Raw genomic sequence first — 13,493 nt, 5'->3', positions numbered from 1 at the left:
CAGAAAACTCTCATTGGATATTTGCACCAGCTCTGACGTGTGACGTCATGTTGTCTTGACAACCATGCAATATTGTAAACCATATTCAACGCTCATTCTCCATTGGGTAGAGTGACATAATACACGTAGGAGAAGCGATATGATAACAATATTGCATGCTATCAAACCAAATGAATGAAACCCGCTAGAAGGGAATAGAACACGTTTTTATTCCATTGAAAAAGTGTCCTGTATGGATAATAATTCCCGATATTTCATTCTGATGCCACTCCCAGTGTTTGCCTGCTGACTAGATGCACGTTGGCAAAATGGTGAACCAGTTCAAAATTAAAATTCTTTTGATTAACTTGTGTTTTTTGTGGATGTGTCCAAATAATATAAAGAACATTATACGATGGCGCGAAGATATGAAGTGTATCTCTTTGTGTTGAAAATATTTTCACTCGTAAATATATTCACCACTTGAAAATAAACTTCATATCGTCGCATAACTGTGTAATATCCTCTATATATTTAGGCGCTGCCTAAAAGTGGAGCTCCTGATGAGTGTAAAATGTGTTATTAAATAATCCCACATTATTTTTTTAAAAAGCAAATTAAAAATAAGTGCTGGATAAACCCTATCTATCTTATGGAAATAAAGATACAAATTTTGTTGTCCGGTGGTCAAGTGTTTGACACACATTGCCTTACACTTATGACTGGCTACCCTGTGGTGGTACACGTACATGCGTCGTTGTATGGACGCAAATCCATTAAAAATCAGGTTGATGCATTATTATATTCTCTTAAGTATGGAGCTTCACTGCACTGTAAACCTGGACCTGTCAAAGGATCCTGGACGTTGAAGGGGTTTAAAATTGAATTAATAATGTTAAACTCTATTTAAAAGCAGATATAGTCCCCTACCTTCCCAACAGCCAATCAGATCACAGATAAGCAGACAGAGAACAGAACTAGAGGGGAGACGGGACTTGGTGCCAGCCTGGTTCAGTAAGTTTCTGTGGCTGTACTGAATTCCTTAAAATTAATTTTTAATAATTTCATGTTTATTGGGATGACTTTAGCGCTTGCCAGGATAGTAAACAAATGGGTAGTGCAAGCTATCAAACAAGATCGAGAGGGAGAGAGAGAGAGAGAGAGAGAGAGAAACAAGAGAAAGAAATAAACAAACAAAGATGAATGAGACCAGCGAAAGAAGTACACAAAAGAAAGGAAGTAGACTGAAAAATAGATGAAAAGAAGAAGAGACAAAGGAAAGAAAGAATGATCAACGAAGAAAAAGACAGAAATGAGAGGGACATGAGAAAAAGAATTAGACAAAAGAAAAAGAAAAAAACAAGAACATAGACTGATTAAGAAACAGACAAGAGAAAGAAAGAACTATGAGAGAGACAAGAGAAAAAGACTTGGACAAGAAGAAAGAAAGGCAGAAAGAAAATCTGATAAAGACAAATGGATAAGAGAAATAAAGACCCTTCTCTAACCTTCTCTTCAGCAAGCTGCAGTAACTGTTTCCTGGCTCTGTCCACTTCTCCTGCAGGTCCACGGATGGTCACTCGGTCCACCCCTGAGCCCTCAGCGGGGAAGTGAATGTGAACGCCTCCACACTCCTCCATCACGGACCGCACCAAACACCCCTTCGACCCGATCAGACAGTTGTGGAGCTTGGCTGGGATGGTTACCTCCATTTCCTTCAGATTCGCCTGGAGGAAGTGATGGAGGAACAGACACAATGTGTGAGTGATGAAGCTTTCACTAGTTAGATCCATGGCCTAATAGTTAGAGAAGCAGCTTTGGGACCAAAAGGTTGCTGGTTCAATTCCCTGGACCAGCAGGCATGGCTGACGTGCCCTTGAACAAAGCACCGAACTCCCAACTGCCCCCCAGGTCACTCTCTGGGGGGGATGAGGGGGAACAGGAGGACAGAGGACGGGAAGGAGCAGTAGCCTAGCCTAACAATAAGCAATACCGGACAATGTGCAATATAAAGTGCAATATCTCTCCTGCTTTCCCCCCTTTTTAAATTTTTTTTAATTTTTCCTCCTCCCCCCTTCCTCTCTTCTCATATCTTATTCTTTTATATTTGTATATGTAAATATGTAATTTATTTTAATTTATCTAGAAGTTTTCTCTGTTTATTTGTAATGATGCTGCTGGAATCTTAATTTCCCTGAGGGAACCCTCCCAAAGGGATCAATAAAGTTTTATCTAATCTAATCTAATCTAATCTAATCTAATCTAATCTAATCTAATCTAATCTAATCTAATCTAATCTAATCTTGGTGTGCTGTATGTTGCTCTGGATAAAAGAGTCTGCTAAGTGCCTGTAATGACTATTATTTTGGATTATTCATCTATCACTCTTTTTGTCTGTCCTTTTTCTCACCAGGTCTCTCTGGATGGTGAGGATGCGGTCCCGCGCTGCCTCACAGTTACTCCTCTTACCAGTGATCACAATCATCTCAGAGTCACTGTCCTCTGTGGGAAGCTCGATCTTCGTGTTCGTCTCTTCACGGATCTGCAATGAATCACAGATCATCACCACCTATTTTATCACCCAAGAAGCAAGATATATTTCCTATCGCAGTATATGGAGATGTGCTGTTATAGGAAAATAATCAATGACTGTTTGGAGTGATGAAGCACATATTTTTAAACACAACCTGTGCAACCCACAGAGTTCAAATTTATAAAGAGCATGCTGGTCAAATGATCACGCTCTTTCGTGAAGAGCCCGCACCCTAACCAGAAATCATCTGCACTTGTGAAGTGACCAATAACCTGAGAGCTCCAGAGCACAATGTTCAACATGCATTATATCATGTTACAGATTTCAAATGGCACCAGCCCCATGCTGCTGAGATCTGCAGCGCCTGAGAAAGGGGTTGGGGAAGATGGTCATTTTAGCCATCTTTGGAGATCTATAGAGATCTTGCAGTCACGTGACCGGAAAGTACACAACCCCCATCTTGTCGGTCAAAAGCACCGCTGAATACTGCTGCACTCGTGTACAGAATGGATCAATTTCAACCGACGGACTACACGGCTCATTTTTCTAATGAACAGATAACTAGATATATGTCTAAAATAAACGATCTACAGATTAGCGACCCTTATGGCTTACCGGATGTAGTTTTCACGACCAGATTTTGAACTGCCAGCGGAATACCCGGACGTGTATGATTACCTCATCAACTTTCCCTCGCTGTTCAGTGGTGAAGCACTGCGTGCTTATAAATCTCTGGACAGTTATCTTTACAGAAATTCAGGATTTGTCAGCGACTCAGATGTGGCATCTTGTAAACAAGAAAATAATCCTCATTGGATGGGTAAGTCACTTAAGTATTGAGTATAGCACTGACCAGACGATTATAGAATAGAATAAGGTAATTCCAAATTGTCCGTCTTGTTTACATGGATCTGGCGTTGGAGAGGTAGAGGCTTAGCAGTGGAGGTTTGAGTAGCTGTTTTCTGAGCTTAGTCAACAGGCCGGCTCTGCCTGTAGCCTGGCTTTTGCTTCTGCTCCTGGTGCCGCCTCCTTTGCTCTGCTTCCAATAACAATCCACGGAGACCTCGCTGTCTCGTCCGGAATGTTTTTTTTTTTTTTTCTCGTCCGGAATGTTTTTTTTTTCTCGTCCGGAATGTTGTGCATGCGATGGAAATCGCTACAAACCGTCATTTTCTGCTGGAAACCAATGTCCAGTAAGTCCATACGGTTGTAGTGGATATTGAAGTCCGGTACAGACGAACAACACGTAAAAATACACACAAAAAACATAAAAAACGTGCACAGGTAGGGAGAGCTTGTAGCCGCAGCCGTTGTAGTAGAATTGTATATAGTAGGGTTTTCCAGAAGAAAAGGTAGAAGTAAAAGCAGAAGTAGAACCAGAAGTAGAAGTAGAAGGCGGAATATGGCGTTTGACCGACACGATGGCGTCTGTCACAATCTGGATCGGCTGTGACGTCACATGCAAGTGCTCCATTCCGGTTAAACGCTGCCTCAGGCACCGTTACAGAACTCATTATGTTTCAGTCAATCATTTATAAAGTCCCTGGGTCAGAAACTTCATGTATTCAATCAGATTTTTGAAGAGAAATTATACATTTTATTTATTTTTAAGCTATATTGAACCTGTTGTATTTTGTTTCGTTTACGATATTAAATATCTTTTCATCGCCATTTTTTATTTAGTTAGTTTTATACAGGCAAAAATTCACATTGTTTTGCATTGCCCATAATTCAGAAATACTTTTTCAGTCATCTTTTTTAAATTCAAATTTTATTCAAAATATGCGGAGAATTTAATCAAATTGAATAGTCAAGCCAGTATCGCGAACTGAATCAAATCGTGACCAGAGTGTATCGCCACACCTCTAACAAATGGTATACTTTACTACACAGTACACAAGTTAGTGATCCAAACCTTTAGTTTTCATGTTTACTCGCCTTTTTGATGTTGGCACCTCCTTTGCCGATGATATTTTTGTGAAACTGCTTAAATATGGGAACAGATACCGAGTAGCTGCTTTCAACCTGATAATAACAAAACACACAATAAAACAATAATGAACTCATCGTTGATGATGAAATCATGTTTGTACTCAGTAGTTTTGTTATAAGGGAAATAAATCTTGTCCAATAACATGTAATCATGTAAAGCGCATACTACAATATCTTTAAATCAGATAAACACTGTTTGTTATTGGATGTAAATTTTATCCCAGTAAGAAAGCTCAGTGTTCAGTTCATGGACTGTGTACCATTAATCTCAGTTTGGTTTATTTATTCTTTTTCTTCTATTCTTTTTTTTACATTGGTGCATATGTGCAAACCGAACCAGAGAGAGATCCATCTCTATGTCTGGATTGAAATAAAGAAAGCTCGAGAAAGAAATTCAAGAGGGACTTGTTAGATACCTTGAGTTGACTGCTCCTCCAGATTGAAAAGGATGGATTGAAAATATACTGTGTGCATTTTTAAAAGAAGGATAGCCTTGACCTGCAATACTTCGCTATTTGGGTGAGGAATACAACACTTGGAATTGAAGTGCAATCCATCAAAATGTAAAGAGCTTAGATCTAGCTACTGTTCATAACATTCCACAATGTGAGGAACTGCCTATTCTTGGGATAATGTTTGAAGAGAATTGTAAATGCACTAAGCATGTACAGGCTACATTAACCAAGGCAAATCAATGTTTGTATGTAATTAGGTCGCTTAGAAAGGAAGTTTTTTCTCAGATAGAGGTAGACTGAGTTTTTAATACTTTAGTTTTATCAAATTTTTTGTATGGACTCTATTTATGGTGCTTCTGATTCAGAGATGAGACAAATTCAGAATTTTTTAGACAGATATTATAAAAGGAATGATTCTCTCCACATTCACTGGATCTGAGCAATCATGCGCTTTGATTGGCTACTCTACTACTAGGATATCAGCTCATATACCGTGAGTAGAGAAAAACAAAATGTGTGTGTTCCTGAACCAGCCAAGGATGAAATAAAAACTTTACTCAAAAACAAAATCCCAAAAATTATCATCAGGTATTTAAAAGAAACAGAAATAGCTAAAAGAATATAATCCTCCCCCCCATCTCGTTCCACACTCCAGCCCAGTTGGTGGCAGTAATGCACCTTTAAGTAGGTTTGCCAACCACAAAAAGAACCCCCCCCCCCCCAAAAAAAAAGGAATTAAAATATTTGATGGTAAGAAAATATCTTTTTTATTTTTCAAGAATTATCACATTTTCCACAAATTGCGACTGTCAGTTCACTGGTTTGTTTACATTCTAAGCGGAAATGATTTTGTGGGATTTTTTTTTATGAAAATGATTTTTTCGTGTAATAACTGTTAAATATAGCTCAAATAAAGTAAATATTCATGATCTCTTAGAGAAAGCAGATGTTCATATTTTTTAAGAAATGGAATTTAGACCTGTCCCAGCAGTTACTATATATGCTATTTTACAGAAAAGGAAAGAAACATCATATAACCTGAGGAAAAGCAGGAGCCATCACCCTCAAATAAATTCCAATAGATTTAAGAATTCTTAAATAAATAGACTCATTTTTAAGTACAAATTGTAAACAGGATATTTTTAGCACTTCTTTAATTAGTGTGCTTGCTGCACAAAGCAGCGTGAAGTGCACTATTATTCTTAAGTTTACTTTATTTATTAGTGTTTATTGCTCAGGCACGCAGCAGCTGAAGGCAAGCACACTACTGTTCTTCTTAAGTTTACTTATTCTGCCTTATTCCGACACGTTTTTTGGATCCACTCCTCCTCCTAGGGCGTTCGAGATAGAGACACCGTTCCAACTCTGAGACGTCTGGCCCAAAGTGGTGTAGTGTGCTTGTATACAGCTTTTGGATCGACGCGCCCGTTCTCTTGTTCTTGTCGTTTTTCTTTTGTTTTTTTTCCCATAGAGAATGAATAGGGCTCATGAATCGAATCGTCCTACTCGGACACGCTCCATCGCAGATGCACCCAACCTCATGTGATACTTCAGGCCAACTCCCCCGACACATACATGCAATCGGTTCTGACCTGCACTCATATTTTTTCCTTTCTTTTTGCTCATCCCTTTTTCCTCCATAGGCTTGCATTGATTTCTGGCCCCATTGAAAATGAATGGAGTTTCAGGAGAAAAACTTTCACTCTCCATCAATTTTTTTAACCAAGTGACCAAACTTCAAGAAACTTCACCTGATGCCTCAGGCCAAGTCCCCGCACAGATCCATCCCCTCATCTGAGACCTGCACTCATCTTTTCCTTGGTTTTCACGTATCTCTTTTTCCTCCATAGGCTTCCATTGATTTTTGGCCCCATTCTAATGAATGGAGTTTTGCTCAGTAACACTTCAGCACACATCCACCAAACTTCATACGGCACCTCAGGCCAAATCACCATCACACACATGATATCGGTTCTGACCCGCACTCGCCTTTCTCTCGCCTTTCTCCCGTCCAGTTTTTCTCCATTTTGCCGCTAATCACTGGAAGCTTGACTGAGTCGTTCCTCCCTTCCCCCAGAGGTGATGATGCGTTTGGCAAGGATCTGCTCATCTGAGACTTTGACAGCAAATCAACTTCAACTCAATGGCCACTTTATTAGGAATACTTACACGCGCACACGATAGCAATTAGCATATAAGCATTCATGTGTTACCATGCTAGCTGTTAGCATGTTACCCATTACGATATCATGCCTGCTGTTAGCTCGCGAGTTGTTAGCATGTTCACCATTAGCATGTTATCATGAGAGCTGTTAACATGTTAGGATTAGCATGGTAGCATGCAGAGTTCGCATGTTTGCTGTTAGCGAGTTTGCCTGAGCATGTTAGTATGCTAACTGTTAGCATGCTAGTTGTTAGCATGTTGGCATGCTCGCTTTTAGCATGCTAGCATGATAGCTATTCTGTTACAGCTCAGCAAGCACACCATTTTCTCTGCAGAAATGCAGTCGAGTTTTTCTTTATTATTCCTGTCCACCCATTTCTTGGAGCCGCTACTCCTTCTACAGCTTTTGAGATACCAACACCGTTCCAACTCAGAAACGTCCTTCCTGAAGCAGTGTAGTGTGCTTGTATACAGCTTTTGGATCGATGCACCCGTTCTCTCGTTCTTGTCATTTTTCTGTCATTTTTTTCCCATAGAGAATGAATAGGGCTCACGAATTGAATCGTCCTGCTCGGACACGCTTCATCGTAGACGCACCAAACCTCATGTGATTCCTCAGGCCAACTCCCCCGACACATGCAGTCGGTTCTGACCTGCACTCGTCTTTTCCTTTCTTTTCACTCATCTGTTTTTCCTCCATTCACTTCCACTCATTTTAGCTCCACTGAAAATGAACAGAGTTTCGGGAGAAAAATTTCACTCTCCGTCAATTTTATGAACTGAGTGACCAAATGTCAAGAAACTTCACTTGATGCCTCAGGCCAAGTCCCTGCACATATCCATCCCCTAATCTGAGACCTGCACTCATCTTTTCCTTCGTTTTCACGCATCCCTTTTTACCTCCATAGGCTTCCATTGATTTTTGGCCCCATTCTAATGAATGGAGTTTTGCTCAGTAACACTTCACCACACATCCACCAAACTTCATACAGCACCTCAGACCGACTCACCCATGACACACAAGATCAGGTCTGACCCACACTTGTCTTTGTCTCGCCTTTCATTCATCCCTTTTTTCAGACATCCCAACCTGACAAAATTCTTTTCAGGGAGGTCCCCCCCGGATACATTTTTTTTGGGGGGACAAATACATTGCCGGGGGGTATGGGGGTACTCCCCCAGAAAATTTTGGATTTGGTTGATGTGATTTCCTGCATTCTGGTGGATTTTGGGGTGGCCCTTTGGAGATGAACAATACCTGAATTCACTCAATTCACTCAGATTCATAGCTGACACCCTGACTTGGGGACTTTGCTGCCCCCAACTCATAAACTATGATAACCACAATGTGCCATATATTAAGCTCCTTACTGATTGAATCTGGACACCCCGCCCCCCATAAATAAGGAAGGATGACCAGGATAGATAGATATTTCACCACAGAACATTGCTTTACTTAGATACCGAAACATAGATGAATATAACAGAACAAGGAATGAATTACATGAATGATAATTAATGCAATTGTACATGTAGGCCTAAAGGGCTCTTTCCTTTCCTCTGTTCGCTGCCTGTTCCTTTTGCAAGCTTTCATTGTATTTAGAGATTCCTTGCTTTGCAGATTTGAGCAATTTTCCAAACACCTCCACCTTGTAGCACTCTGTGTCAATAAACTTGTTAATCTTGCAAGACATCGGATTCACAAGTGTTTGGTGAGACGTCTGACTCCTAAATTCTGTCTTGATGTGATGCACCATGCTGAAAGCCCTTTCCACATCACAGTTAGAATTTGGCAGCACCAACAGCAGCTTCATCAGCTGACAGAGCTCCCTGAATCTCAACTGCCCTGAGCTCACAGATGTGACTTTGGATAGCTTCCCCCAGAACTCATCAACTGACAAATTCTTATAGTTTGGCACCAGTGCTTCCAGGTTAGATGAGACATAATCCACGAGTTCTAAATGGAGTTGTTCTCTGGCATCAGCCTTCATTACATTTGGAAATCTCTCTGCCAAAGTCAAAATCTGCTCTGGTTTCACATCATGACGGTTCTCAGGATTGACCACTGACAGATTCATCAAGACTTGATCTCTCACTGGGAATTTTTCCTTTATTTTTTGAAAGCTTCTGACGCCTCTCTGTAGAATTGTTTTGTCTTGTGACTGGAGAGTGCTGATTTTCACATCGGACAGTCACATGTTTGATGGAAGATGGATATGATGTGTTAATAGTACCTGAAGATACAGTATTAATTGAACAGTGTAAATTTTGCTCATGTTGTGAGAGAATCTCTTTCAGATCCTATAAATACAGAAAAAACGATGAATTGAGAGAGATAACAGGACGGCGTGTCCATTCATTTGATATTGAAATCGTGTTTTTAGATGTAATATAACATCACACATATTTCAGTAGACAAAAAGGTAACGACAAGATTCAGAAATACACAGGGAAGTTTATCAGAGAGTGATAAATTATAAATTAATCTTGCAATGGCCTTTTCTTTCACGCCAATTCCGTGATTATTGTAGGGACTTTACCTTAAAATTTCACACAGGTTCAATTCACCTTAAAATCAGCTCTCTGTAAAGGGACACTGCAAGATGATCATAGGTTTTGGAATTTTGGAAAAAAAATCTTTTATGGTTGCAGATACACAATGATTTTAGGAAGATAAATAAATGAATGAATGAATGAATAAATAAATAAATAATGGTAATTGCGCACTGACCCCCAACACACACACACACGCACCTCTACTTAACGTTGTAGCACAAAATAGAAAGGGTGTACATGGTCCTAATTGGTTCTGTTTGAACCAGAAAAGGTTGTAGTTTTATGAGCGACTTAGTTTTGGAGGTGAATCCGAACAAATTCCTGCCTGTTGCGCGACACCTGCTCCTGCAGCTCCAGCACTGTAAAGTGAAAGTAATTTATTGGCATTATTTAGCCTTGTGCCGAGCAAGTGAGCTTACAAAGGTGATAAAGCAGTGTCTCTTTATAATTATCATAACTGTGAAAGCTGAACACCAAATCAGTTTAAAAAAAAAAAACCAATGATTTGTACCATGTATTAATTTCCTGGGTTCCAGAAAATGGTTGGAGCAGCTGCTGCTCTTCTTCATGCTCTATGCACTGACTGACTGGTTGATACAGTGGTGCTTGAAAGTTTGTGAACCCTTTAGAATTTTCTATATTTCTGCATAAATATGACCTAAAACATCATCAGATTTTCACACAAGTCCTAAAAGTAGATAAAGAGAACCCAGCTAAACAAATGAGACAAAAATATTATACTTGGTCATTTATTTATTGAGGAAAATGATCCAATATTACATATCTGTGAGTGGCAAAAGTATGTGACCCTTTGCTTTCAGTATCTGGTGTGACCCCCTTGTGCAGCAATAACTGCAACTAAACGTTTGCGGTAACTGTTGATCAGTCCTGCACACCGGCTTGGAGGAATTTTAGCCCGTTCCTCCGTACAGAACAGCTTCAACTCTGGGATGTTGGTGGGTTTCCTCACATGAACTGCTCGCTTCAGGTCCTTCCACAACATTTCCATTGGATTAAGGTCAGGACTTTGACTTGGCCATTCCAAAACATTAACTTTATTCTTCTTTAACCATTCTTTGGTAGAACGACTTGTGTGCTTAGGGTCGTTGTCTTGCTGCATGACCCACCTTCTCTTGAGATTCAGTTCATGGACAGATGTCCTGACATTTTCCTTTAGAATTCGCTGGTATAATTCAGAATTCATTGTTCCATCGATGATGGCAAGCCGTCCTGGCCCAGATGCAGCAAAACAGGCCCAAACCATGATACTACCACCACCACCATGTTTCACAGATGGGATAAGGTTCTTATGCTGGAATGTAGTGTTTTCCTTTCTCCAAACATAACGCTTCTCATTTAAACCAAAATGTTCTATTTTGGTCTCATCTGTCCGCAAAACATTTTTCCAATAGCCTTCTGGCTTGTCCACGTGATCTTTAGCAAACTGCAGACGAGCAGCAATGTTCCTTTTGGAGAGCAGTGGCTTTCTCCTTGCAACCCTGCCATGCACACCATTGTTGTTCAGTGTTCTCCTGATGGTGGACTCATGAACATTAACATTAGCCAATGTGAGAGAGGCCTTCAGTTGCTTAGAAGTTACCCTGGGGTCCTTTGTGACCTCGCTGACTATTACACACCTTGCTCTTGGAGTGATCTTTGTTGGTCGACCACTCCTGGGGAGGGTAACAATGGTCTTGAATTTTCTCCATTTGTACACAATCTGTCTGACTGTGGATTGGTGGAGTCCAAACTCTTTAGAGATGGTTTTGTAACCTTTTCCAGCCTGATGAGCATCAACAACACTTTTTCTGAGGTCCTCAGAAATTTCCTTTGTTCGTGCCATGATACACTTCCACAAACATGTGCTGTGAAGATCAGACTTTGATAGATCCCTGTTCTTTAAATAAAACAGGGTGCCCACTCACACCTGATTGTCGTCCCATTGATTGAAAACACCTGACTCTAATTTCACCTTCAAATTAGCTGCTAATCCTAGAGGTTCACATACTTTTGCCACTCACAGATATGTAATATTGAATCATTTTCCTCAATAAATAAATGACCAAGTATAATATTTTTGTCTCATTTGTTTAACTGGGTTCTCTTTATCTACTTTTAGGACTTGTGTGAAAATCTGATGATGTTTTAGGTCATATTTATGCAGAAATATAGAAAATTCTAAAGGGTTCACAAACTTTCAAGCACCACTGTAGGTTCAGGATGAAGCTTGCTCGCTTGCTCTAGATTCCGTGAGATTGTATGTAATTTGCGGGCACGAGGGAGCCGCTATCAATATGCGGGAGACTCCCGGAACTTCTGGGAGACTTGGGATGTTTGCTTTTTCCTCCACATTGCCGCTAATTATTGGAAGCTTGACAGAGTCATCCCTCCCTTCCCCCATCGGTGATGATGCATTTGACAAAGATCTGCTCATCTGAGACTTTGACAACAAATCAACTTCAACTCAATGTCCACTTTATTAGGAATACCTGCCTGCATGCGCGCACACATATATGCTAGCAGTTAGCATATAAGCATTAGCATGCTAGCTATTAGCATGTTACACATTAGTTTAGCATATGCTGTCATTAGCATGTTATCATGAGAGCTGTTAACATGTTAGGATTAGCATGTTTGCCAAAGTATGTTAGGCATAGCATGTCAGCATTAGCACGCTAGCATGGTAAGAGTTAACATGTTAGCCATGGTATGTTAGTGTATTCGCCTGAGCATGTTAGCATTCACATGTTAGCATTAGCATGTTAACATGATAGCTGTTCTGCTACAGCTCAGCAAGCACACTGCATTTTCTCTGAAGAAATGCAGTCTAGTTTTTTTGTGTGTTGTCTATATTTTGTTTTTAGTTGTTTAATGTTTGTAATTTAAGATGTCTTTATCTTAAGTAATAATAATAAAAATTAAAATGCCGGCATGGTGGTGTAGTGGTTAGCGCTGTCGCCTCACAGCAAGAAGGTCCGGGTTCGAGCCCCGTGGCCGGCGAGGGCCTTTCTGTGCGGAGTTTGCATGTTCTCCCCGTGTACGCGTGGGTTTCCTCCGGGTGCTCCGGTTTCCCCCACAGTCCAAAGACATGCAGGTTAGGTTAACTGGTGACTCTAAATTGAGCGTAGGTGTGAATGTGAGTGTGAATGGTTGTCTGTGTCTATGTGTCAGCCCTGTGATGACCTGGCGACTTGTCCAGGGTGAACCCCGCCTTTTGCCCGTAGTCAGCTGGGATAGGATCCAGCTCACCCGCGACCCTGTAGAACAGGATAAAGCAGCTACAGATAATGAGATGAGAATAATAAAAATAATTGATTATAAAATACTACTATTGACCTTTAAAGCACTGAATGGTCTCGCAGCACAGTACCTGAGTGAACTTCTGGTCCTTTATGACCTGCCACGTCTACTTAGATCAAAAGGTGCAGGCTTGGAGTATAGGAGGAGTATAGGAGCCTGGTGAGGGACTTTGCCATTTGGTGCAACAGGAACCATCTGCAGCTCAACACCTCGAAGACCAAGGAGCTGGTCATTGACTTTGGGAGGTCCAGACCAAGGTCACGACCAGTTCTGATCGAGGGAGTGGAGGTGGAGGCTGTGGATTTCTACAAGTACCTCGGGCTGTGGCTGGACAGCAAGCTGGACTGGAATTGCAACACCAATCACTTATACAGGAAGGGACAGAGCAGGCTGTACTCCCTTAGGAGGCTGCGGTCCTTTAACATCTGCAGGAAACTCCTGTGGATGTTCTATCAGTCTGTGGTCACCAGTGTCCTGTTTTACACCGTGGTGTGCTGGGGGGGGGGCAGCACAT

General features: G+C 40.8%; 1 protein-coding gene across 1 annotated transcript in view; it reads right to left on the bottom strand.

Moving 5' to 3' along the window:
* hdlbpb (high density lipoprotein binding protein b) overlaps positions 1-13,493 on the bottom strand; it is a 94,937-nt gene that overhangs the window by 25,157 nt on the left and 56,287 nt on the right. The window contains 3 exon segments of the mRNA XM_060940352.1: positions 1,488-1,706; positions 2,390-2,521; positions 4,451-4,537. Of these exon segments, the coding sequence (XP_060796335.1) occupies positions 1,488-1,706; positions 2,390-2,521; positions 4,451-4,537 (438 nt within the window).

Source organism: Neoarius graeffei, chromosome 14 (assembly GCF_027579695.1).
Source record: "Neoarius graeffei isolate fNeoGra1 chromosome 14, fNeoGra1.pri, whole genome shotgun sequence".
NCBI lineage: Eukaryota > Metazoa > Chordata > Actinopteri > Siluriformes > Ariidae > Neoarius > Neoarius graeffei.
This window is presented reverse-complemented; position numbering and strand designations above follow the sequence as displayed.